We start from the raw sequence: 24,946 nt of genomic DNA on the forward strand, positions 1-24,946 counted from the left end.
GTTTGTGTTTAGTCATTGCACCTGGGGTGGGTGGGAATGACACACCCCCCCCCCCCCCTTTCCCAAATGAACACTGCCAGAGCAGCTCAGCTGGAAAGCAAAGGAAGCTGCACTGGCAAGCAAACCTACAAGCTAGAAATAGGGAATGCAATGGCTGTGTACAAAATACACAATGGTTACAATTTATAAACAACACCAGAACCCCCCTGGACAAGACCAGGGGGTTACCAACAGCTTCCCCCTCCCTGCTCCCCTCCCTCCCTCTTGCAGTAAGAATACCCAACCTAAACCTCCCCTGGTACACCTTGAGGCCGTTTCCTCTCATTCTGTCACTCAAACTGTGCCAGGGGAGGTTTAGGCTGGAGGGGAGGAGAAAGTTCTTCCCAGAGAGAGTTGTTGGCCATTGGAATGTGCTGCTCAGGGAGGTGGTGGAGTCACCATCCCTGGAGGTGTTCAAGAGGGGATTGGATGTGGCACTTGGTGCCATGGTTTAGTAGTCATGAGGCATTGGGTGACAGCTTGGACTTGATGATCTCTGAGGTCTTCTCCAACCGTATTTATTCTATGATTCTGTGATACTGGGGAGAAGAGACCAACACCCACCTCATACTGCATTTGAGGCTGGAATTAAGTATCCCAAATGTCAAATGGGATTTTCCCTCCCCCCATTTGTTTGTCTGTCTTCTGGCATCTTTATGCACCGAACTTAGACACGGGAAACATGAAGATTCATTTCAGGCAGGCCTAGAGGAAAGCTGGGCAGGAGCTATTTAAAAGGGCCTGTGGTGATAGGACAAGGGGCAATGGTTTTAAACTAGAGCAGGGTTGGTTTAGATTGGATCATAGAATCAATAAGGTTGGAAAAGACCTCAGAGATCATCAAGTCCAACCTGTCACCCAACACCTCCTGACTAACTAAACCATGGCTCCAAGTGCCATGGGCATGAGGAAGAAGTTCTTTACTGTGAGGGTGGTGGAACACTGGAGTGGGCTGCCCAGAGAAGTTGTGGATGCCTCATCCCTGGAAGCATTTCAGGCCAGGCTGGATGAGGCTCTGAGAAGCCTGCTCTAGCAGGAGGTGTCCTTGCAGGATGGTTGGAACTGGACGATCTTTAAGGTCTCTTCCAACTCAAGCCTTTCTATGATTCTATTGTGATCCCTTACTGTAAGTACTAAAAAATTGGTATTGTCAATAAAATCATCCAGGCCTGTGCCTCTTTCAGGGTGTTTATGCTAAGTCATGCTCCTAAATGGTTTATTCCCATCCTCAGCTCCCAGAGTGGTGAAATTCGTTACGAGTCTCAACAGCGTGGTCTCTGAAGAAGGAAAAGAGGCTGTCTTCAAGTGCACTGTCTCACCCAGTGATGCTGTGGTCACTTGGCTCAGGAATGGAGTCAAGATTGAGGCCAGCAAGAAGTATGTCATCTCACAGAAGGACGCCAACCACAGCCTGACCATCACTGACCTGACGCTGGAAGATGCAGCTGAGATCTGCGCCAGTGCTGAAGGCGTAGAAAGCACAGCCAACCTCAGAGTCCGAGGTGAGAGGAGATAAGGCCCCCTGCACAGGCTGCCATGGGGGCTGGGGCCTCTGTAGACTAGACTAGACTAGACTAGACTAGACTAGAATAGACTAGAATAGAATTAACCAGGTTGGAAAAGACCTTCAAGATCATCGCATCCAGCCTATCACCCAACACCATCTAATCAACTCAACCATGCAACCAAGCTCCCTATCAAGTCTCCTCCTAAACACCTCCAGTGAGGCCTTTCCTGTGACTGATCATATTAGAGTAGGAAAATTGTGTCCAGTTCTGGGCCACTCAGTTTAGGAAAGATGTTGAGTTGCTGGAAGGTGTCCAGAGAAGGGCAACAAAGCTGGGGAGGGGTCTGGAGCACAGCCCTGGGAGGAGAGGCTGAGGGAGCTGGGGTTGCTTAGCCTGGAGAAGAGGAGGCTCAGGAGAGACCTTCTTGCTCTCTACAACTACCTGAAAGGAGGTTGTAGCCAGGTGGGGGTTGGTTTCTTCTCCCAGGAACAAGAGGACACAGTCTCCAGCTGTGCCAGGGGAGGTTTAGGCTGGATGTGAGGAAGAAGTTCTTCATAGGAAGAGAGATTGGCCACTGGAATGTGCTGCCCAGGGAGGTGGTGGAGTCATCATCTCTAGTAGTGTTTAAGAAAGAACTGGATGGGGCACTTGGTGCCATGGTTGAGTTGATCAGATGGTGTTGGGTGACAGGTTGGACTGGATGATCTCAAAGGTCTATTCCAACCTGGTTAATTCTGTTCTGTTCTCTTATAAATTCTGCTTTGCCTTCATTAAGCAGAGATGCTCAGAATGCATCTGGAGATATGTGTGCCACCATCTAAATGTTCTCTGAAAGCCTGTGCTCTGGATGCTCTACATCCTTACTGACATTTCTTCTCCTTTGGCAGAGGCCTCAATCTCATTCAAGAAGAAACTGGAGCCCAGAACAGTGGAAGAAAGAGACACAGTGACCTTGGAGGTAGAGCTGACCAAGTCTGCAGAGGTGAAGTGGATGAGGAACAGCATTGTACTGAAGCCCAGTGAAAAAGTAGAGATCAAAGCTGAGGGAACAAAGCACACCCTGGTGATCAGGGACATCTCCTTTGCAGACAGGGGCTTCTACTGCTGTGAGAGTCCTGATGACAAGACCCAGGCAAAGATCAACGTGGAAAGTAAGTTGAATGATGTCCACTTCTACAAATACCCTGGGCAGGCTTTGGGGGTGGATTCTGGTCTCTCCCACTGTCACAGTGACCATTGCCACCAGCCAGATGACTGAGAGAGGGTGAAAGCAAGGGCAGAGAATGGCCCTCATCTCACTCCACCAACTTTCAGGCATCTCCAGGCTTCTTAGCTGGTTCTTCTCTCTCCTCTGAAGTCTCTCACTCTCCAGCATGCTCTGTTTGTTCCTTTGGATGGCTTTTGGTGAAGCATTCCCTCCTTAGCCACCCATTGCCCTGCTGGTGCTCTGTAATCTGCTCTTTCAGAGCATCTCTTTACTCTGAGACAGGGTTAATAAAACTACAAGGCCAATCTTCTCTCTGAGGGTGCTGCCCTTCCAAGCAAGCTAATGGTGTCCCAGCTGTAGCTCTGTCCTTCTGTCCTCTTTCCATGATCATCAAAGGACAGATGAAGGCAGAAGGTAGATGAAGCACTTCAAGACTACCTAATGTTGTCTGTAAAGCCCTTGCCACAAACTGGGGCTGTGTAGGTCATAAATAATAGGTAGGCAGGACCTTGATAACAGACTTCAAGCACCTGCAAGGCTGTTCTAAAGTGAAGGCAACAATGTGTTCTCCAGGTGGAAATAATGAGAGGAAACAATGGACTTGGGCTGCAAGGAGATAGAGTCAGCTTAGACAGCCAAAAAGCTTTTAATGCTTGGATGGCTGAATAGGTTGTCTGGAGTAGTCCTGGGGCCTCCATCGTGGGTTTGGGACAAGGTTGGTGAAATACCTGCCTGGGATGCTGCAGAGCTGAGTGTGCCTTACAGCAGGAGAGAACAGGTAGCTTTCTGATAGGTCCTTTAGGCACTGAAAGGCCACCAGAAGGTCTCCCTGAAGCCTTCTCCAGGCTGAGCAACCCCAACTCTCTCAGCCTGGCCTCACAGCAGAGGGTTTCCAGCCCTTCCATCATTGCTCTGGTTCCTTCTGGCTGCTCTCCAGCAGCTCCATGTCTCTGCTATGCTGAGGGCTCCAGACCTGGCCCCAGCACTGCAGGTGGGGGTCTCAGCAGAGTGGAGCAGAGGGGCAAAATCTCTCCCTTCACCTGCTGGCCATGCTGCTGGTGGCCCTGATTTAGAGCTAGATTTGAGGTTTGCTCTCTCATCATTGGTCAGACTGGGTGCACAGGAGATGAAGAATGCAGCAGCTCCACAGGTGCAGTGTGCTGGAAGCATGCAGTGCAGCACATGCTGCTCCAGCCTTTCTCACACCTTGCACCCCAAAGCACTTTTTCAGTCTCTAGGTGATTTTTATTCTCCTTCCAGCAAGATGTTTCAGCAGCTGGGGGTAGGTTGAGCTGAACCTGCTTTGGGGCACTCACTGTTGCTTATCACCAAATGGTAAACCCCCAAATGATGGAGCAGTGTTTGTATAGGAAGTAATTGGGTAGTCAGCTGTCAGCAGGGTTTTGTGCACAGTGAGTCATGCAAGAGTAAATTTCTGTCTGTCTGGTTTAGAAACTTCCTTTTCTGAGGGAGAGAGAGAGAGGATTTGGCTTTGTGCTGCCCAGGCACCCAGCTGCATTCCCTGGAATGCTGGAAAAAACAGCTCCTCTGGTGATGATCTGAGATAGATTCATGCAGTGATGGAGACTCAAGGTGGTCTTAGAATAGAACAGAATTTAGAATAGAATAGAGTAGGAGTAGAATTAACCAGGTTGGAAAAGACCTTTGAGATCGTCGAGTCCAACCTATCACCCAGCACCATCTGATCAACCAAACCATGGCACCAAGCACCACCTCCCTGGGCAGCACATCCCAATGGCCAATCTCTCTTGCTGGGAAGAATTTCTTCCTAACAGCCAGCCTAAACCTCCCCTGGCACAGCTTGAGACTGTGTCCTCTTGTTCTGGTGCTGGTTGCCTGGGAGAAGAGACCAGCCCCCACCTGGCTACAACCTCCCTTCAGGGAGTTGGAGAGAGCAAGAAGGTCTCCCCTGAGCCTCCTCTTCTCCAGGCTAAGCAACCCCAGCTCCCTCAGCCTCTCCTCCCAGGGCTGTGCTCCAGACCCCTCCCCAGCTTTGTTGCCTTAGAAGGACCATGTTCAAAACCAGGGACTCAGCTCATTGTAGCAGGGAATTCTTTTTGTGTGTGGTCATCCAGGCCTTAGTAATGAGATGCAGCAGGAAAGGAGATGCATAGAAGAGTGTCACTGGGCTAGATGTATTTTGCATCCAAGTCCTCCAGCTGCAACAGCACTGAGCTCTTGCACTGCTTTACAGCAAAAGCAAGGTGCCATGGTTTAGTTGATTAGTTGGTGTTGGGTGATAGGTTGGACTTGATCATCTCAAAGGTATTTTCCAGCCTGGCCTACTCTACTCTACTCTACTCTACTCTACTCTACTCTACTCTACTCTACTCTACTCTACTCTACTCTACTCTACTCTACTCTACTCTACTCTACTCTACTCTACTCTACTCTACTCTACTCTACTCCTATCCTATCCTATCCTATCCTATCCTATCCTATCCTATCCTATCCTATCCTATCCTATCCTATCCTAGGACTCTATCCTAGTCTCTAGAACTATAAGCCAAAACCTGAAGCACCATTTCAGACATGTAAGCTCATAGCCTCTTTCAGTGAATGATTCTGTGGTTGGCTTGTTTGTCCCTGCTGAAAGCATCCATGTCAAGAATAGCAGCCATGGCCATGAACAGGTTTTGCCTCCTGCAAGGGTGGTTGCTTAGTTGAAAGCTAGGAGGCAATTGTCAGGCACCTGGATGAGGAATGGGGAAATAATGTGTTTTGGAAGCCCTCAGGCTCTGTTTCCCAGCTATTGGTGTGAGATCTCCAACTTGTCCTTGTTATTTTTTCCCAGTGAGGCAGATCAAGCTGGTGAAAGGCCTTCAGCCCCTCCAAGTGCCTGAGAAAGGGACTGTCACCTTTGAGGTGGAGGTGTCACATGAGGATGTGGAAGGGACGTGGCAGAAGGATGGCGTTCGGCTGAAGCCTTCACCCACTGTCAGCATTGGTGCTCAGGGCAAGAAGCACTCCCTGACTCTTTCCTCAGTGACTCTTGAAGATGCAGGACTCATCTCCTTCAAAGCAGAAGGCATTCACTCTTCAGGGAAGCTCACTGTGACAGGTTGGTATCTCTGGTTGGTGTGGGCTGTGGCTGTCTCCTCCTGCCTCACAGAGCTTTCAAGAGAGGAAGACATTGTTCTTGTAAGTGCCCAGGGCATGGGGAGCACTGAGCAATCAGCACAGAATCAAAGAGAATCACAGACACATTCACGTTGGAAAGGTCCCTCAGGATCACCAGGTCCAACCAAGAACCCTACTCTGCAAGGCTGAACTCTAAACCACATCCCCAAGCACCACATCCAAACCACTTTTAAACACATCCAGGGTTGGGGACTCCACCACCTCCCTGGGCAGCACATTCCTGCCCTGACCGCTCTTGCTGGGAAAAATGTTTTCCTACTGTCCAGTCTAAACCTCCCCAGTGGCAGCTTGAGGCCATTCCCTCTTGTTCTATCACTAATTACCTGGGAGAAGAGACCAGCACCAACCTCTCCACAATGTCCTTTTAGGTAGCTGTTGGGAGCCATGAGGTCTCATCAGTAAGGTGTCCTTCTGATGTCAATAGGGTCACTGTAACATCATCATCATCATCATCCACAAAACAACTCTTGATGATGTGCTCAAAACAGGAGGATTTTGTTGGCACAAGGTTTATTAACCATGGAAGCTAGGCTGTGCCTATTGATTAGAGAAATGGAGGCTGGGGAGGGACCACCTCACTCTGCAGCTCCTTGAAAGGAGGTTGGGTTGGGGTGGAAGCTGCTCTCTTCTCCCAGCTAGCAAGCTAGGGCAAAAGCAAACAACCTCAACTTGTGCCTAGGTTGGATAGTAGGAGAAATTTCTTGAGCAAAAGCATTGTCAGACCCTGGGAGGGGCTGTGCAGGGCAGTGGTTGAGTCACCCTCCCTGGAGGGCTTGAAAAGGTTTGTAGGTGTAGTGCTGGGCAGCATGCTTTGGTGGGGGACTTGGGAGTGCTGGGTTAACAATTGAACCTGATGACCTTGAAGGTCTTTTCCAGCCTAAGCAGTTCCGTTAATCTATGAATATTGTTTGAATCAGATGGTCCTGGAGACCTATTTCACCACTGACTGGAATTGATCCTTTTTTTTTGCAGAACTGCCTGTGAGAATCAGCAAACCTTTGACAGACATCAGTGCAACTCAGAAGGACAAGGTCACCTTTGAGTGTGAGCTGTCCAGGCCCAACGCAGATGTGAAGTGGTTCAAGGTACACCCTCCATGGGTAGTGGCATTTAAATTCCTGACTCCTCTGGAAGGAAGGAAATGAGAGCTTTTCCTTTCACTTCCAGAGGATGAGAGTCTAAGCCTTTGCTGTGCACTTCTCCTCCTCATGTCCATTTGTTTGCCCAGCTCATCACAATCTTTGCTATTTCTTTACTGGCTGTGCTTATTGGGTGTGCTCTGCCCTGCACAGAAGGTGAGCACTGCTGTTGCTAGTAACACAGTCCTGTGCTTCACTTCATGCCCAGAAGTTCTCATCCAAGGATTTAAAGCCTCAAAGGGAATTGTTCTTTAAGATGAAGCCTCAATTCCCTTTGAACCTGACAGGCATTTGGGGGATCAGCTCAGGTATTTCATGAGGCTCAGCTGATCCTTCCCTTAAATGGGGCAGCATTTCTTCAAGGTAATGTTTGAAGGGCTTACTGCCAACCCTTTACAGCACCTTAACTTTGCACTATGCTGAAGTTAAAGATCATCAGGTTGAAGATGTTGCCCCAACTCCCTCAGTCTGTCCTCAGAGCAGAGCAGCTCCAGCCCTCTGCTCCTCCTCGTGGCCCTTCTCTGGACACCTTCCAGCACCTCCAGATCCTTCCTGTATTAGGGGCTCCAGAACTGGACACAGAGCTCCAAGTGGTGTCTCAGCAGAGTGGAGCAGAGGGGGAGAATCACTTCTCTCGACCTGCTGGCTCTGCTTCTCTTGCTGCAGCCCAGGATATGATTGGCTTTCTGGGCTGCAAGTGCACACTGCTGGCTCATGTACAGATGACCTCGAAAGGTGCCTTCCAACCCAAACCACTCTGTGATGCTAAGTGTCATCATATGCTCAAGGAGGCACAGTCTCATGATGTGAGAGAGGTGAATTAAGCCCAGAGCTGAACATTTGCAGATGTGGAAGAATTGATGGTGATCTGGTTTGGCATTTTCCCTTCTAGGACGGGAAGGAGCTCCGGCCAAGTCAACAAGTGGGGATTGCTTCCCAAGGAACTAAGAGAAGCCTCATTATTCACAAGTGTGAATATGAAGACCAGGGCACCTACATGTGCCAAGTAGCTGAAGACAAGACCTCAGCTATGCTGAAGATCCATGGTATGTTTGACTCAAGTAGGAAGTGATCTCTACTGCAGTAGCTTTGACTACACAGAACAAGTAGGGCTGCACAGACAGCTCTGCTCTACCCTGGCAGAGGGTTTTTTCCAGAGCTGCACCTGAAGGGAGGTAAAAATGGGAGAGCTGAAGCTCTTCCCCTGTGAGGACAGGCTGAGAAAGTTGGGGTTGTTCTGCCTGGAGAAGATAAAGCTCCGGAGGGACCTCAGAGTAGGCTTCCAGTACTTCAAGAGGCCCTCAGGAAAGATGGGGAGGGACCTCCATCAGGGCAATGTCATGATGGGATGAGCAACAAGGATTTTAAGCTGCCAGAAGGTAGATTTAGATTAGATGTTAGGAAAAAGCTCTTCACTGTGAAGATGGTAAGGCACAGGAACAGCTTCCTAAGAGAGGTTATGGGTGCCCCCTGCCTGGAAGTGTTCAAGGTCAGGTGAGATGGAGTCTCATCTAGGGGAAAATGTCTCTGCCCATGGCAGAGGGGGTGGGAAAAAGTGATTTTAAGGTTCCTTCCAACTGATTCTGTGATCTGAAAAGACAAACTGGCATTGTCCTATTTCTTACTAGATGCTGTCCTCATGTGGCCACTTAGGTTTAGCAAGAACTTCACTCACTTGTTCTGTCCCACTGCTCTGTTGAACTCCTCTTTCCTCCCTGACTTTGTCACTGGGATGAGATGCCCTTTGCATGCAGGCTGCTTTACATCTGAGCCCTGCTCCTGAGGATGATTCAAGGTGAAATTCCTTCCAAAAGGAAAGGGCTGCAGGAGCACAAAATGATGAATTGGTTCTGATGAGTCAGTGCCAAGGTGCAGAGTTAAAGAGGAATATGCTGAGTGCAAGAGACTCTGAAGCAAAAGATACAGCTTGGGCAAAGCATGTGGCAGATGTCCCTGTGGCTGCTATGGTCCAGACACACAACCAAGGATGTAAGCTTGCAGAGAAGTATGTGAATAGAATGATTAGAATAGAATAGAATAGAATAGAATAGAATAGAATAGAATAGACCAGGTTGGAAGAGACCTTCAAGACCATCGTGTCCAACCTATCATCCAACACCACCTAATCAACTAACCCATGCAACCAAGCACCCTACCAAGTCTCCTCCTGAACACCTGCAGTGATGGTGACTCCACAATGTGACAGGTTTAGTAGAATCATGGATTGGTTTGGGCTGGAAGGGACCTTAAAGATCACCCAGTTCCAACCCCCTTGCCAGGACAACTCCTACTACACTAGCTTGCTCAAAGCCCCATCCAACCTGGTCTTAAATACTTTCAGGGATGAGGCATCCACAGCTTCTCCAGGCAACCTGTTCCAGTGTCTCACCACACTCACTAAAGAACTTCTTCCTAATGTCCAGTCTGAATCTGCCCTGCTCTGGTTTAAAATCATTGCCCCTTGTCCTGTCACTGCAGTCCCTTATAAAGATCCCATCTCCAGCTTTCCTGTATAATAGCATCCTTTGGGTTGCAAGAGACCTTTAAAGATCATCTAGTCCAACCCCCTTGCAGTGCACAGAGACATCTTCAGCTGGATCAGGTTGCTCAGTTGTTAGGATACAGGAGATGGGAGGCTTGTGTTTAGTAATCCTGGGCAGATTTTCACTCATTAATGTGGTTAGCTTCTTTTGAAGCCTGTGTAAAGCTCTGGCATTCATAAAATCCTCTACTGTAGCTGGTACTGTGCCTCTAGGGTCAAGCATAGAATGTAATTAATGTGTTGAAGAAGGAAAGTGGCCAGGAGGGGATGTTGGTCTGGAATAACACACGCTCCATGTGTTCTGTCTGCAAGCATGCAGAGGGTGATCACAGCAGAGCCAGGCATGATGAAGCTCAGCTGAATCTTCCTCTCTCTCCTTTCACAGCCCGAGATATCAGGATTGTTAAACCACTGGAAGATGTGGAAGTGAATGAATTTGAGAGTGCATCTTTTGTCTGTGAAATTTCACATGATGAGGTCCAGACCCAATGGTACAAAAATGACAACAAGCTGAAGGCTGCTGACAACATCAGGATGCGTCAAGAGGGTAGGAGGACAAAGGGGAATCTTGCTCTTGAATGGGGGTGGGGTGGAGAAAGTGCTGAGAAGAAGGACTGAGAAGAAGGGTCTGACCTTCCAAATCAAATTAGGAAGGTTCAGCAGAGTTAGCCCATTGTTTTGGGGGTGCAGCTAGGCAGGGACAGTAACATGGTGAGAACTTCAGGCAGATTTGGTGTTGTGAGCCTATCCCATGCCACCAGCAGTGGGGAGGAATTTGTATCTTCTGATAATGGGTGGGATCCTTCTCTTTCAAGTCCTTCCCAGATGGTGGGGACCACATTCAATCAGTCCCTGGAGGACCTGAGGTTCAATTATCCTTTGATGGAGGGACATAGAGCGGGAGTGATTTGCCTTGCTGCTGTGAAAGCAGGTGGTGAGGCACTGAAACCAGATGAGTGATGCTCAGTCTGCCAGCATGCCTTGGGGGGTGAAGCTGTTTGCTCAGGTCAGCCTATGTCTGGTTGTGTCTCTGTTCTCAGGCAAGACCTATTCACTGACTTACACACGTGTCCAAGTCCAAGATGCAGCAGAGATCAAATTTGTAGCAGAAAAGGCAGAGTCTCGTGCCCAGCTCACTGTGAAAGGTAATTCTGCTTCTTGTGCCTATGCTGCTAAACCTCTCTCATGCTACAAGTTGACCAACTTCCCTCACATCTAGCATGAAGAAAGTTAAACAACACCCAGAGCTCTCAAGGCAAGCCCTGTGAGGAGAGGCTGAGGGAGCTGGGGTTGCTTAGCCTGGAGAAGAGGAGGCTCAGGGGAGACCTTCTTGCTCTCCACAACTCCCTGAAGGGAGGTTGTAGTCAGGTGGGGGTTGGTCTCTTCTCCCAGGCACCCAGCACTGGAACAAGAGGACCCAGTCTCAAGCTGTGCCAGGGGAGGTTTAGACTGGATGTTGGGAAGGAGTTCTATGCAGAGAGAGTGATTGGCCATTGGCATGTGCTGCCCAGGGAGGTGGTGGAGTCACCATCACTGGAGGTGTTTAGGAAGAGACTGGGTGGGGTGCTTGGTGCCATGGTTTAGTTGATTAGGTGGTGCTGGGTGATAGGTTGGACTTGGTGATCTCAAAGGTCTTTTCCAACCTGGTCTGGTCTGGTCTGGTCTGGTCTGGTCTGGTCTGGTCTGGTCTGGTCTATTCTATTCTATTCTATTCTATTCTATTCTATTCTATTCTATTCTATTCTATTCTATTCTATTCTATTCTATTCTATTCTATTCTATTCTATTCTATTCTATTCTACTCAATGCCTCTGGCAATTCCTGAGGCACCAGCCTGTAACTGTGCAGGCAGCTTGCCGGGAGATGCTACTGATGATTACTCAGGGTTTGTGTTTGTTTGTTTGACCTTTTCTTGTCTTCCCCTCCTTTTAGAGCTGCCTGTAAAAATTGTGAAGCCATTGAGGGATAAGATAGCCCTGGAGAAGCACCGGGGCTTCCTGGAGTGCCAGGTGTCTCGTGCCAACGCCCAGGTGAGGTGGTACAAAAGGGATGTGGAACTTCACCCCGGGGACAAGTACGAGATGGTGAGCGACGGAGTCTATCGGAAACTCATCATCAACGACGCAGGCTATGAAGATGAGGACACCTACACTTGTGATGCCTTGGATGACAAAAGCAGTGCCAATTTCTTTGTGGAAGGTAGGGAAGCTTTTTGTTTGGTTGGGGTTTTTTTTTTGCCCCTCTAGGATGCTTTGGAAGGAGGACAGGCTGCTTCAGAAAGCCCTTGTTTACTCTGAAAACATAATACCACTTAAAAACTATTTAATAGGTTTCTCTCTGTGTCTCTCTGTGTCTCTCTCTCTCTGTCTCTCTCTCTCTCTCTGTGTCTCTGTCTCTCTCTCTGTCTCTCTCTCTCTGTGTGTCTCTCTCTCTCTGTCTCTCTGTCTCTCTCTCTGTCTCTCTGTCTCTCTCTCTCTGTCTCTCTGTCTCTCTCTCTCTGTCTCTCTGTCTCTCTCTCTCTGTCTCTCTCTCTCTCTCTGTGTCTCTCTCTCTCTCTGTGTCTCTCTCTCTCTCTCTCTCTCTGTCTCTCTGTCTCTCTCTCTCTGTCTCTCTCTCTCTCTGTCTCTCTCTCTCTCTGTCTCTCTCTCTCTGTCTCTCTCTCTCTGTCTCTCTCTGTCTCTCTCTCTCTGTCTCTCTCTATATATATTGGGATGGGCTGTAAGAGTTGAGATTCTTCACTCTGGAGAAAAGAAGGCTCTGGAGAGACTTCATAGCAGCTTTCCAGTACTTGAAGGGGGCTGCAAGAAAGCTGGAGAGGGACTTTTTAAAAGGGCTTGTAGCAATAGGGTGAGAAGGAATAGATTGAAGCTAGAAAAGGGTAGATTCAGAGTGGGTAGTAGGAAGAAATTCTTTATAGTGAGCGTGGTGAGACACTGGAACAGGTTGCCCGAGGAGGTTGTGGATGTCCCCTCCCTGGAGGTGTTCAAGGCCAGGTTGGATGAGGCTTTGAGCAAGCTGGTCTAGAGGAAGATGTCCCTGCCTATGGCAGAGGGATTGGAACTAGATGATCTTCAGGGTCCCTTCCAATCCAAACCATTCTATGATTTTCATTCAGTGCTGATTTCTTCTGAAGGCCATTCATATTGCTTCCTTTTAGGACTACACAGACAGCAACATCTGCCTTCATGGACAGCAAATGACTGTATGGTACTTTCTTCTAAGGACAGCCCTGTTCCAGAGTAGTTGTTGTTCAGAGTAGCTGTAGCTACCCCAAATATCTTCTGCTATCAATACCTGCATTTTACATATTCCATTTTATATGATGCCAAGTGTTTTAGATCAGAGTGGGAAGGTGACTTCAGAAATAGGGCTTGGACTCAGAAGATCTGGATGCTCTTGGGGCAGTGTCACAGTCTCACTGCCTGACCCAAAACCAGCAGTAGATGTTTATTATTATGCCAAAAAAATGAATGTTTGAAGGCTTTTTGAGCCAATAAGTTCAGTTAAGGTTGCAGAAGTGTGCAGAATGCTGATGAGTGATTCCTAAATCCCTGCTCTCCTGTTCCCTCCTGGATGCAGAGCAATCCATTAGCATCGTAAAGGAGTTGTGTGACGAGGACGTGACCGAGCCTGAAGAGGCCACGTTTGAATGTGAGATATCCATTCCATCTGTGAAACCTCCCAAATGGTTTCTGTGTGGAGAAGCCCTGCAGGCTGGCAGAAACATTATCATGCATCAGGAAGGCACCATCCACAGGCTGACCATCGTGAAAACCAGCACCAGCATGACAGGCACCGTGCAGTTCTCCATTGGCAAGTCCAAATCCACAGCAAACCTACTTGTCAGAGGTAAGGTGTCCTGGCATGGCTGCACCGTGGAGAGATCCTCCCTCTCACAGGGCCTGGGGAGTCATTTTTTTCAGGCAGCACTGTCTAATGTGCAGCTTCCACTCTCTGGGGTCTTGGAAGTGTAGGTTTATGTGGAAGATCTGGTCAATTCCCAGCTACCAGTTGTTGGTTGGAACACTGGGACAGGCTGCCCGGGGAAGTGTTGGAGTCACCATCCTCAGAGGCATTGAAAAGATGTGCAGACGTGGCACTTCAGGACATGGTGTTGGGTTCAGGGTTGTACCTGCCAGTCTTTGAGGTCTTTTCCAACCTTAATGATTCTGTGATTCTATAGATGAGACGTCCATGCCTTAGGAAAGGATTTGACTAAATGAGTTTGGAGTGCCTGGTATTCAAGCTGAGCCAAGTCTAGGTTTTGGGCTGGTTTTTTTTAACTTCTTGACTTTACCACAGAGGACAAAACAAAAGAAATTTGCCAGGAGAGATTATTTTGTCCCATTTCTGAACTAGACAAGTTTGACAGCTCATTTAATTAATCTGCCTTGTCATTGACTTGATCTGGGACAGAGCTTCGAGGCTTTGTGTCTTCTGCTGTCACCATAGTAAATATCTCCAATCCTCTGCTAAAGTCCTTGTTTTGACTTTTCATTTGCTCATACTTGAATAGCAACTCTAATTAGCAAGCAATTCAGTCAGTATTGATCCATGCATCTGGTAGCTAATGCAAAGTTTTGCCCTGTAGAAACCAGCATTCCCTAGAGGTCATGATGTTGGGTTAGCTTCAAAGCCAATCAGTTCTGTAACAGAAACCCACAGCATCATCTGAGCAGTTCACCAAGCAGCTGGGAATGACATACATGAAATAAACTGGCATGAAATACAGATCAGAAACTTTCCTCTTCTTCCCATTCACCCTTTCTTCTTCCCTACCCCTGCTTTGCAGATTACCACATACAGATCACCAGGAAGCTGGAGGACAAGAGAGCTCTGGAGCGCCATTCGGTCATCTTGTCCTGTGACTTCAGGCCTTCTCCAAAGATTGTCAAGTGGTTCAAGGATCACACAGCCATTGAGCCCTCTGAGAAGTACAAAATCAAGCGGGAGCAGCATTCAGCAGAGCTCAAGATTCTGAAGGTGAAGCCTGAAGATGCTGGTGTGTACAAGTGCAGGGCTGGAAACGCGGAGACTGAAGCCACGCTGACTGTTGAAGGTACAAATGGTTTGCAGCAGGGAGGTTTGCCTGGTGATGATCTGGGTGAGGGGATTGAGTCCATCATCAGTAAATCTGCAGATGACAGCAAGCTGGGGGCAGGAGTTGATCTGTTAGAGGGTAGGAGAGCTCTACAGAGGGACCTTGACAGGCTGGACAGATGGGCAGAGGCCAAGGGCAGGAGAGTGAACATATCCAAGTGTCAGGTTATACACATTGGCCACAGCAACCCCAGGCAGTGCTACAGGCTGGGGGCAGAGTGGCTGGAAAGCAGACAGGCAGAGAGGGATCTGGGGGTAGTGGTTGATAGTAGGCTGAACATGAGCCAGCAGTGTGCCCAGGTGGCCAAGAAGGCCAAGGGCATCCTGGCCTGCATCAGGAAGAGTGTGGCCAGCAGGAGCAGGGAAGTCATTCTGCCCTGTGCTCAGCACTGCTTAGGCCACACCTTGAGTCCTGTGTTCAGTTCTGGGCTCCTCAGTTTAGGAAAGATGTTGAGCTGCTGGAAGGTGTCCAGAGAAGGGCAATGAGGCTGAGGAGGGGTCTGGAGCACAGCCCTGGGAGGAGAGGCTGAGGGAGCTGGGGTTGCTTAGCCTGGAGAAGAGGAGGCTCAGGGGAGACCTTCTTGCTCTCCACAACTGCCTGAAGGGAGGTTGTAGCCAGGTGGGGGTTGGTCTCTTCTCCCAGGCACCCAGCACCAGAACAAGAGGACAGAGTCTGAAGCTGTGCCAGGGGAGGTTTAGGCTGGAGGTGAGGAAGAAATTCTTCCCAGCAAGAGAGATTGGCCATTGGCATGTGCTGCCCAGGGAGGTGGTGGAGTCACCATCACTGGAGGTGTTTAGGAGGAGACTTGATGGGGTGCTAGTGGCATCTGCTTGTGGCAAGACTGGTGATGGTGCCCCGTGCTCTCCTACAGCCCGCAATGTCCAGGTGCTCAAACACCTGCAGGATGTGGAAATCGAGGAGGAGAGTTCTGCTGTTTTCTCCTGCGAGCTGTCTCACGATGATGAGGACGTGGAGTGGTTCCTCAATGGCACCCTCCTTTACACCAACAATTTCAATGACATCAGGAACGTTGGCAATTGCTACATGCTGACCATGAAGCAGGTCAAGCCCGAAGATGCTGGCACAGTGATGATGAAGTCAGACAAGGTGTCGGAGAGCGTGCGCCTGAAGGTCATAGGTAGGTCCTGACCACTCACCTCTGATAGGTCAGGTCCTGGTCACGCACCTCTGATAGGTCAGGTCCTGACCATGCACCTCTGATAGGTCAGGTCCTGGCCACACACCGCTGATAGATTAGGTCCTGGCCATGCCCCTCTGATAGGTCAGGTCCTGACCATGCACCTCTGATAGGTCAGGTCCTGGCCACACACCGCTGATAGATTAGGTCCTGGCCACGCACCTCTGATAGGTCAGGTCCTGGCCACGCACCTCTGATAGGTCAGGTCCTGGCCACGCACCTCTGATAGGTTAGGTCCTGGCCACGCCCCTCTGATAGGTTAGGTCCTGGCCACGCACCTCTGATAGGTTAGGTCCTGGTCACGCAGCTCTGATAGGTTAGGTCCTGGCCACACACCTCCTGAATGTAAACCAAAGATGCATAGGAGCTCTTAGTTATCATATCCATTCAGCAATCCTGTTGGTAAGCTTCCCCTTTCTAGGGCCAAGTGATGAGTGTGTGAGATGTGGACTGGTTTCTACTGTAGCAGATGATTTTTCTAGGGAAGGCTGTTTTGGTCTCCTGCCAAACCTTTCCATAGCGATTCAGCAGCGTTTTAGTTGTCAGCAGGATAGTCAAGAACAATTTCCTCTTTTTTCTGTAGGTCTCTTCAATAGTCTATAAACTGTTGTTTGTAAAGATCTCTGTCTGCAGGAAGCTGAGCTTCAGTGTACCTCCAGTGGTAGGGCACATCTTCAGTACACCAGGTCTGGAGCTGCACTGATTCAGCACAGAGAAAGCAGTTTGCTGCTGTCCTTAGTATGCCACATGGCTCCAGAGATGGAGATTCCTGAAGAACATTTCTGCTGCTCATGATGCAGACAAGGGCTACCTCAAATCTAGTCTATCTTGTTGAGCAGCCACTCCAGAGAAGTGTGAAGCTGTCCCCCTGGCCTTCACTACATGCCTGCTCCAAGCCCTGTTCCCTGTGATGAGATCTCCTTTGCCTGACAGATGCCCCAACACAGAGAAAAATATGTCCTTGCAACCTCACAGGTGCACAGCCATAAAGAGACTGCTGCTGTAGCACTGGCTCTCATTCCTTATCCATGGCAATGCTTCTCTCCTTCCTTTCACCCACCCAGGAACAGGTTCTGCTTTCCCTAACACTCATTCCAGTCAGGAGGTGTGGGACTGCTTTGGGTTCTGCACTGGTACCAGCAGCATTGCAAGGGTTTCCCTCAGCTCTCTTTCAATATTTGGTAGCAGCTAAAATTGTCTCAACTGACATATCCTGGTTGTGCTCTGTTTTGGCTGTTAACCTTCAGAGAAGCCTGCTGTCTTCATGAAGGCCTTGGATGATGTCTTTGGTGAGGAGCGTGGTGTGATTAAGCTGGAGTGTGAAGTCTCCAAAGAAAAGGTCCAACCTGTTTGGAAAAAGGATGGTGAGAAGATCACTTCTGGTGCCAAGTATGAGCAGATACAGATTGGGAAGACCCTGTGCCTCCTTATCCATGACCTAGAAAAGACAGATGCAGGCTTATACACCTGTGATATTGGCACTGATGTTGCCAAGTCAAAAGTCAGCGTCCAGGGTAAGTACTGTAGGTGATGGACATCCAAAGAGTGCTGTAATTCTTGGTGGGCTTGGTCACTTGCTGTCACAGCTGTTCCTTCTAAAGCCTCCCCTTACAAGGTGATGTCTGAACAAAGCCCAGATCCTCTTAAAGTACAGCTGGAGCATTGTTGATGGTTTCACACTCACATGTGTGAGACACAATTTGAATGTGTCTGATTTGAACATCGGGAAGCAGCTCCATCAGACATTAGGCAGAAGTTCCTTACTGTTGAGGGTGGTGAGACACTGCAACAGGCTGTCCAGAGAAGCTGTGGCTGCCCCATCCCTGCAAGTGTTTAGGAGCAGGCTGGATGAGGCTTTGGGCAACCCGGGCTAGTAGGAGGTGTCCCTTCCAACTGAAGCCATTCCATGATGATTCCATGAATATTAGGTGGGGGTAGGATGGTAACAAGTGAACAAACATCCCATTTCTCCTAGCTACACAGAGAAATACCTCAGACAACATCCCAGAGGCTTCCTACCTGACAACTTTTCTCCCCTCTAGCTCAGTGAGTCTTGACTTTTCTCCATTGAGTTCTTCACACAGTCCTTCCACACCAATGCTCTTCTCTGTAGCTCTGTGGTGACTCTGAGTGGATAATGTCTGAGAAACCCTTCCCATGTCAAACACACCTGGAAGGAATGCAGTGGTGTCTTCCCAGCTGAGTGGACAAAGCAGTCTGATGAGCTAACAATGTCCACAGCCCTGCCCATGCCATTGTACTAAGCCACTTTTTGTCCTCCAGAGCTCAACATCGGCATCACCAAACGGTTGAAGAACACAGAAATCCAGGAGGGAGAAGATTGCACTTTTGAGTGTATTTTGTCCCATGAAAGCATTGATGACTTCAACTGGACACTGAATGGGAGCCAAGTGGAAAGCGGTGGCCGATTCGAAGCCTCCAACGCGGGGCGGAAGTACACGCTTCACATCAGGGCCGTGGCTCCTGGGGATGCTGGGGAAGTCATTTTCACTGCCCGTGGTCTGACCTCCAAGGCTTCTCTGGTTGTGAAAGGTAAGGAGATCAGAAAGGCTCTGGGGTTTTGCATTCTTGGCTGTCTTTCCATAAGGTTATGTCAGTTACCCATGAAGGCAAACTTTAGTGGTGATCAAAATGAAGAGCAGCCTTCACTGCCAGCCTCAAGGCACTGAGGCTTGTCCTTGGAAACAAGGGAAATGCTGAAATATTTTAGAGAGACTTGAGAAGGGCAGAACACACTGAGCTGTCTCATTGGACAGACAATTGCTGCTCACACTGTCTGCATGTGAGGTAATCACCCAGGCTCTCTGTGCAGTCAGCAGACACGATGACATCCCTTGAAATGGATGCCCTCAGGACAAGTCCTCAGCTCCTGTAAGCGATTGTAGTACCACGGAATGGTTTAGGATGGAAGGGACCTGCAAAGGTCATCCAGTCCAGTCCCCCTGCAGGCAGCAGGAACATCTGCAACTCGATCAGCTTGCTCAGAGCCCTGTCCAACCTGACCTGGAGTGGTTCCAAGACTGGGACTTCTACCACCTCACTGGGTGACCTGGGCCAGGTCATCACCCTCAGTGTAAAGCATTTCTCTCTTCTATCTAGCCTAATTTCTTCCTTATATCTGGCTTATCATAATCATTAATATCCACTGAAACTCCATAACTCCAATTACTGTGCACTGAAGACCTGCTTTTCTCCACCTTTCCCTAGCATGATGAGAGTCGTTCACTGGGGAATGTGAAAACTTGCTGGACATTTGAGTTGTGAAAACCTTGATATTGGTCATGATTTTTATTCAAAGTTCCCTTTGTTTGTGGTTGGTTGGTTTGTTTTGGTGGGGGTTGGTTTTGTTTGGTTTTGATTTGGTTTTGGTTTGGGTTTCTTTATGTTTGGTTTGGTTTCTGTATTGGGTTGGTTTGGGTTTGGTTTGGGTTGGGTTGGGTTTGGGTTTGGTTTGGTTTGGGTTTGGTTTGTTAGAATCATAGAATTGTCAGGGTTGGAAGGGGCCTCAAGGCTCATCCAGTTCCAACCCCCTGCCTTGGCCTGGGACACCTCACACTACAGCAAGTTGCTCAGCACCACATCCAGCCTGGCCCTCAAAACCTCCAGGCATGATGCTTCCATCACCTCCCTGGGCAACCTGTGCCAGGCTCTCACCACCCTCATGTTTTGTTTTGTTCTGTTCCACTCTTCAGAAAAACCTACTGAGGTTGTAAAGCAGCTGGAGGACAAAAGAGCAGCAGCAGGAGAGGACATCAGCCTGAGCTGTGAATTGTCAAAGCCTGATGCCACCATCAGGTGGTACAAGGACGGCAAAGCCATCCGGAAAAGCCAGAAGTATGACTTGCACCAAGAGGGCACACGAGCCACTCTGATCATCCATGAGTCCACAGTCAAGGACAGTGGGGAATACACCTGTGAGACAGAGGTCTCTAAAACAAAAGCCAGGATCACAGTGCAAGGTCAGTGGAAGCATGCGTAGGGGCCAGGGTGTACAGAAGTGGGGCCAAACATCTGTAAGCTGTGGGAGATGCTCTTCTCTTCCATCTCTCTCAACAGGAGCAGTTCTCAGGTTTCACAATGTGTCATGGATTAAAATATTAAAAAATAACCCAAACACCAAAGCTGTGAGGAGCTTTGGCACCTACAAGGCACTGAAGTATCTCTTGTGCAGCTTCCCGAGCCCATCAAAACTGGCAGTTTGGATTGGTCTGCCTTGAACAATGGTGATCAGAACTGCCTGGGGGCTGCAAGATGAGACCTCACCCACACCTGGGCAATGGCAAACTTTGCTGGAAGTGCTCTGCCTCCTCTGAGTTGTGACAGAGGATAGCATAGCATAGCATAGCATAGGATAGGATAGAATAGGATAGAATAGAATAGAATAGAATAGAATAGAATAGAATAGAATAGAATAGAATAGAATAGAATAGAATAGAATAGAATTAACCAGGCTGGAAAATACCTTTGAGATCATTGAGTCCAACCTATCACCCAACACCATCTAATCAACTAAACCATGGCACCAAGCACCCCACCAAGTCTCCTCCTAAACACTTCCAGTGATGGAGACTCCACCACCTCCCTGGGCAGCACATCCCAATGGCCAATCTCTCTTGCTGGGAAGAACTTCTTCCTAACATCCAGTCTAACCCTCCCCTGCCACAGCGTAAGACTGTGTCCTCTTGTTCTGGTTGCCTGGGAGAAGAGACCAACCCCCACCTGGCTACAACCTCCCTTCAGGGAGTTGGAGAGAGCAAGAAGGTCTCCCCTGAGCCTTCTCTTCTCCAGGCTAAGCAACCCCAGCTCCCTCAGCCTCTCCTCATAGGGCTGTGCTCCAGACCCCTCAAGCCCTGTGAGGAGAGGCTGAGGGAGCTGGGGTTGAACTTGGTGATCCTCTAAGATTCATTCTTCATCTGATAAGATGAGAGCAAAGAGCCTCAGGTTGTAATGGGGATGGTTTAGGTTGGATATTGGGAATATTTTCTTCACCCAAAAGATTATCAAGCTTTGGAACAGACTGTCCAGGGAAGTGGTGGTTTCCCCCTCCCTGGAGGGGCTGAAAAGCTATGTAGAGGTGGTGCTAAGGCACATAGCTTAGTGGTGGGCTTGGCAGGGGTAGGCTAAAAGAGTTAGATTTGGTGATCTTAAGCACCTTTTTCAACCTAAATGATTCTATATTCTGTAATTCTCCAAGTGAGGGCAGAGGAGATTCCAGAGCACTCTGTGCTCAGCACTTGGTTAGCTAACAGAGCTATTTATTTATTTGTTTGCTTGTTTGTTTGCTTTTCCCTTCCAGAACAACCTAACTATTTTGTCAAGGAACTCTCAGACCTGAAAGCTGATGAAAGTGGAACTGCAGTTTTGATTTGCCAGAGCCAGAGAGCTGCATCCTCTGTGGTCTGGAGGAAAGGCATTGCTGAGCTCAGGGCTACCAAGAAGTATGAGATCACACAGAAAGGACAAGTGCTCCAGCTGACCATAAATGACCTGGAGAAAAGTGACAGTGACACTTACACCTGTGACATTGGTGATGCCCAGTGCAGAGCCAAGCTTGTGGTGCAAGGTATGCATGGGATTGTGCATCTCATTTCTCCAGCAGAAGCCACTGTGTGCAGAGGCAGATGCCTTTCATAGTGGTGAAAGGTCTGGAGCACAAGTCTGAGGAGCAGCTGAGGGAACTGGAGGTGTTTAGCCTGGGGAAAAGAAGACTGAAGGGATGCCTTCTGGCTCTCTGAAGGGAAATTGGAGTGAGGTGGGGGTTGGTCTCACAAATAACAAGCAATAGGACAAGAGGAAATGGCCTCTGCTTGTACCAGGGAGCTTTAGGCTGGACACTACGAAAAATTTCCTCCCCAGAAGGGTTGCCAAGGCCTGGAACAGGCTGCCCAGGGCAGTGGTGGAATCTGCTTCCCTGGAAGGACTTAAAGACAAAGATGTGGTGCTGAGGGGCAGGGTTTAGTGGTGATCTGGCAGTGCTGGGTTCACAGTTGAACTCCATGATCTTAAAGGTCTCTTCCAACCAAACTGAGTCTATGATTCCATAGAAGCAGCAGATCCACTGATTTCTGGCTCTGCCTCACTCATGAGCTGGAGCCACTGCATGGAGCTGGGGCAGAGCTGTATACAGCAGCACGGAGCTGGGCACACAGAGCAATCTGCCAGCTTGAACAAGGTACACCTGGAGCACTTTGGATGGGATTTAAAACCTGAAAAGCTGGTGTGAGGAGAGGAAAAGCTGATGCTCCTGGGTGAACATGTGCTGGACAGCATCCAGAGTGCCTGCTATTAGAGGAGGGAAACATTCTGCCTCCAGGCTCTTCTCCCTGTCCCTTGGTGCCTCTTTCCAGCAGTGATTTTGAAGAGAGTCGGGGTGAATGAGTGACCCAGGGGTGTTTAAGTGCTTAATGTCCTCCTGCAGCTTGGAGATGAGGGGTACAACCCAATCTTCAGCTGAAGAGCTTGGATTGGATGCTATGAGCAGTGAAATGAGCTGTAGTAGCCAATGCTGAGAGCAGGGCAGTGTTGAAGGGGCAGGGGTGAGCTCTGGTTGTTCCTGTTCTTCACAGTTCCCTCGCTGGAAACCCAACTGGGAGAAAACCTTGAGCTGAAGTTGGTGGAACAGTGAAAAGAGTAGGAGTACCACTTCAAGATTAGTCCCATGGGGATGCAGTGGTGCTTATTATTGTAGCTAGCTATTAAAGACTAAAGGGTAAAGCCAGACTTTTCCCCCTCTAGAGCTGCCTTGAGAAACAAAGTGTGCTTAGTCCTCACTGTGGCCTCCAGGTCTGAGCTCCCTGGAGGTTTCTAAGAGCAGCTTTTCTGAGGGACATCATAGTATCATAGTATCAGTCAGGGTTGGAAGGGACCACAAGGATCATCTAGTTCCAACCCCCCTGCCGTGGGCAGGGACACCCCACACTAGATCAGCCTGGCCAGAGCCTCAGCCAGCCTGGGCTTAAACACCTTCAGGGATGGAGCCTCAACCACCTCCCTGGACAACCCATTCCAGGGCTTCACCACTCTCATGGGGAAGAACTTCCTCCTCACATCCAGCCTGAATCTCCCCACCTCCACAGCAGAGAAGCAGAGAATGCTTCTCTGTCACACAGCTCAAGATAAAAGTGAAAGCTTCCTGTGCTGGGCTTTGTAAGTAGGAGCACCATCAGCTGCATCTTTGTGCCCAGCAGTAGCCCTGGTGTATTTCTTTATTTACAGCTAGGTGTGTGCTTACCTACAGCCACAAAGGCAGCTTTTCTGGGCTCTTGGGTTTGTTTCTGCTCCCTGAAGCTGCAGTCAGATGTTCTCTCCACTTCCCACTGTGCTTAAAGTTGGACTAAGCTCAAAGAAGCTGGGAGCTGGGTGCTCCTAGTCCATAAAAGCCAAGCTATGCTTGTTCTAGAGAAACCAGAGGGCTTGTCATGGGAGGGATCATCTGCTCAGCACTGCCTAGAGCCCAGTGAGGCTGTCAGAGCTTCAGCCTTCCCAGGTAGTTCCCTTAGGAGAAGCTTTGTAACCCTGGATGTGCATTGCTCTTGATGCTTGTCCTGCTACCTGCCTTCTGGTGTTGTGGAGTTGTCTTCATCACAGTTTGCTGTCTGTCCTGCAGATATTCTCTTCATGTGGAAAGGGTTTTTTTGTGCTCAGCAATTGTGTTCCAGTCTTCTGTTTGATGAATGTATTTCTTTCTTGGAATGCTCACATGGGAAATCTTGGATTTGTCCACCTTGCTTTTCATGCCAGAAATGGAAGGTTCCAGTAATTGATGTATCTATGTTCCTTTCAGGCCAGAGAGTGCTAATAACAGAAGACCTGGAAGATGTCACTGTGTTAGAAGGAGAATCTGCCATGTTCAGATGCAGAATCTCTCCTGTAGACTATAGCAAGGTGCAGTGGTTTTTGGATCAAACCCCTCTCCATACCAATGAACTTAATGAGATCCAGTTTCAGCCTGGTGGATATCACTTGCTAACGCTGAGAAAGCTCTCCCTGAAGGACTCGGGGGTCATTACATTTGAAGCTGGTGATAAGAAAACCTCTGCCAGTTTGGTTGTTAAAGGTAAATCAACCCTGCAAACCACAGGAGAAGAGAGAATGGGTAAAAGCAAGTCTGGGTGACTGTGGGTAGGTGGAAAAAAACAAAAAAGAAAGGCAAAGAAAAGAACAAAAATGCAACAAATTTGGTCCCATCCTACCTCTGTCTGTAGGTGTCCAAGTGCAGCACTGACTGTGGGGTGATCCAAGGGCTGGGGAATGGAAACTGTCATCCAGGATTGTCTTCTCAGTTTCTCCCAGGTGGCATTAGATGTTCAGCAAAGATTTCATGGCATGACTGGTGCCTTCCTGAGATCTTCATATGATTTGTTCCTGACCTTGAGCTGTAGTTTTGATATAAGTAATCTTGGCTGGGGAGAGGGCTGGAGCACAGCCCTCTGAGAGAGGCTGAGGGAGCTGGGGTTGTTCAGCCTGGAGAAGAGGAGGCTGAGGGGAGACCTTCTTGCTGTCTGCAACTCCCTGAAGGGAGGTTGTAGCCAGGTGGGGGTTGGTCTCTTCTCCCAGGCACCCAGCACCAGAACAAGAGGACACAGGTGGTAAAGGTGAACAGAAGGTTGGGCTGTAGTTTTTCAACAGCCACAGGACAACTGCATCACAGATCAATAGCTGACTTGCATACTCACAAGATAGCAGAAGCCAGGAAGGGTTTGTTTGTTCATTTATTTATTCCTTCCCCATGAACTGAGGGTAGAACACTTCAGCTGAGGTTCCCCCCCCCCCCCAATAAGCACCTTTCCTACTCTAACTCACCTTCAAGCCTCAAATCCCAGGCAGCAGTGGAGCCTGCACAGGTATCTCTGCAGGGATTCTTTAACACACTGCTGCTCTTTCCTCTCTGCCTTTGCTCTGTGCTGTGGTTTTAGGTCTGTCATTCATGTCAGTTCAAAATATGTTGTGGGGGCTTGTTTGGTTTGTGTATGCTGAGAAATCCCTGGTGCTGGTTGTGGCAGCAAGGGCTTTGCCATTTCTGTGTCCTC

The 24,946-nt window shown here is 49.0% G+C and overlaps 1 protein-coding gene across 26 annotated transcripts in view; it reads left to right on the top strand.

Annotated features, from left to right (window-relative positions):
* The window catches only part of OBSCN (obscurin, cytoskeletal calmodulin and titin-interacting RhoGEF), a 179,934-nt gene that overhangs the window by 35,088 nt on the left and 119,900 nt on the right, over nucleotides 1-24,946 (top strand). For 24 of the 26 annotated variants that reach the window (XM_068145854.1, XM_068145856.1, XM_068145855.1 and 21 more), the window contains 16 exons: nucleotides 1,272-1,541; nucleotides 2,435-2,698; nucleotides 5,570-5,836; nucleotides 6,889-7,001; nucleotides 7,948-8,101; nucleotides 9,983-10,144; nucleotides 10,638-10,742; nucleotides 11,530-11,796; nucleotides 13,177-13,446; nucleotides 14,390-14,656; nucleotides 15,570-15,836; nucleotides 17,144-17,410; nucleotides 18,180-18,449; nucleotides 19,610-19,876; nucleotides 21,214-21,480; nucleotides 23,701-23,973. In XM_068145854.1, coding sequence (XP_068001955.1) covers nucleotides 1,272-1,541; nucleotides 2,435-2,698; nucleotides 5,570-5,836; nucleotides 6,889-7,001; nucleotides 7,948-8,101; nucleotides 9,983-10,144; nucleotides 10,638-10,742; nucleotides 11,530-11,796; nucleotides 13,177-13,446; nucleotides 14,390-14,656; nucleotides 15,570-15,836; nucleotides 17,144-17,410; nucleotides 18,180-18,449; nucleotides 19,610-19,876; nucleotides 21,214-21,480; nucleotides 23,701-23,973 — 3,750 coding nt within the window. The remainder of the gene's footprint in view (nucleotides 1-1,271; nucleotides 1,542-2,434; nucleotides 2,699-5,569; nucleotides 5,837-6,888; nucleotides 7,002-7,947; nucleotides 8,102-9,982; nucleotides 10,145-10,637; nucleotides 10,743-11,529; nucleotides 11,797-13,176; nucleotides 13,447-14,389; nucleotides 14,657-15,569; nucleotides 15,837-17,143; nucleotides 17,411-18,179; nucleotides 18,450-19,609; nucleotides 19,877-21,213; nucleotides 21,481-23,700; nucleotides 23,974-24,946) is intronic. The other 2 variants (XM_068145861.1, XM_068145868.1) reach the window with 1 other exon arrangement.

This window comes from Melanerpes formicivorus, unplaced genomic scaffold, assembly GCF_026170545.1.
Source record: "Melanerpes formicivorus ecotype bairdi unplaced genomic scaffold, bMelFor1.0.p_v2 SCAF_13, whole genome shotgun sequence".
In the NCBI taxonomy this organism is placed as follows: domain Eukaryota; kingdom Metazoa; phylum Chordata; class Aves; order Piciformes; family Picidae; genus Melanerpes; species Melanerpes formicivorus.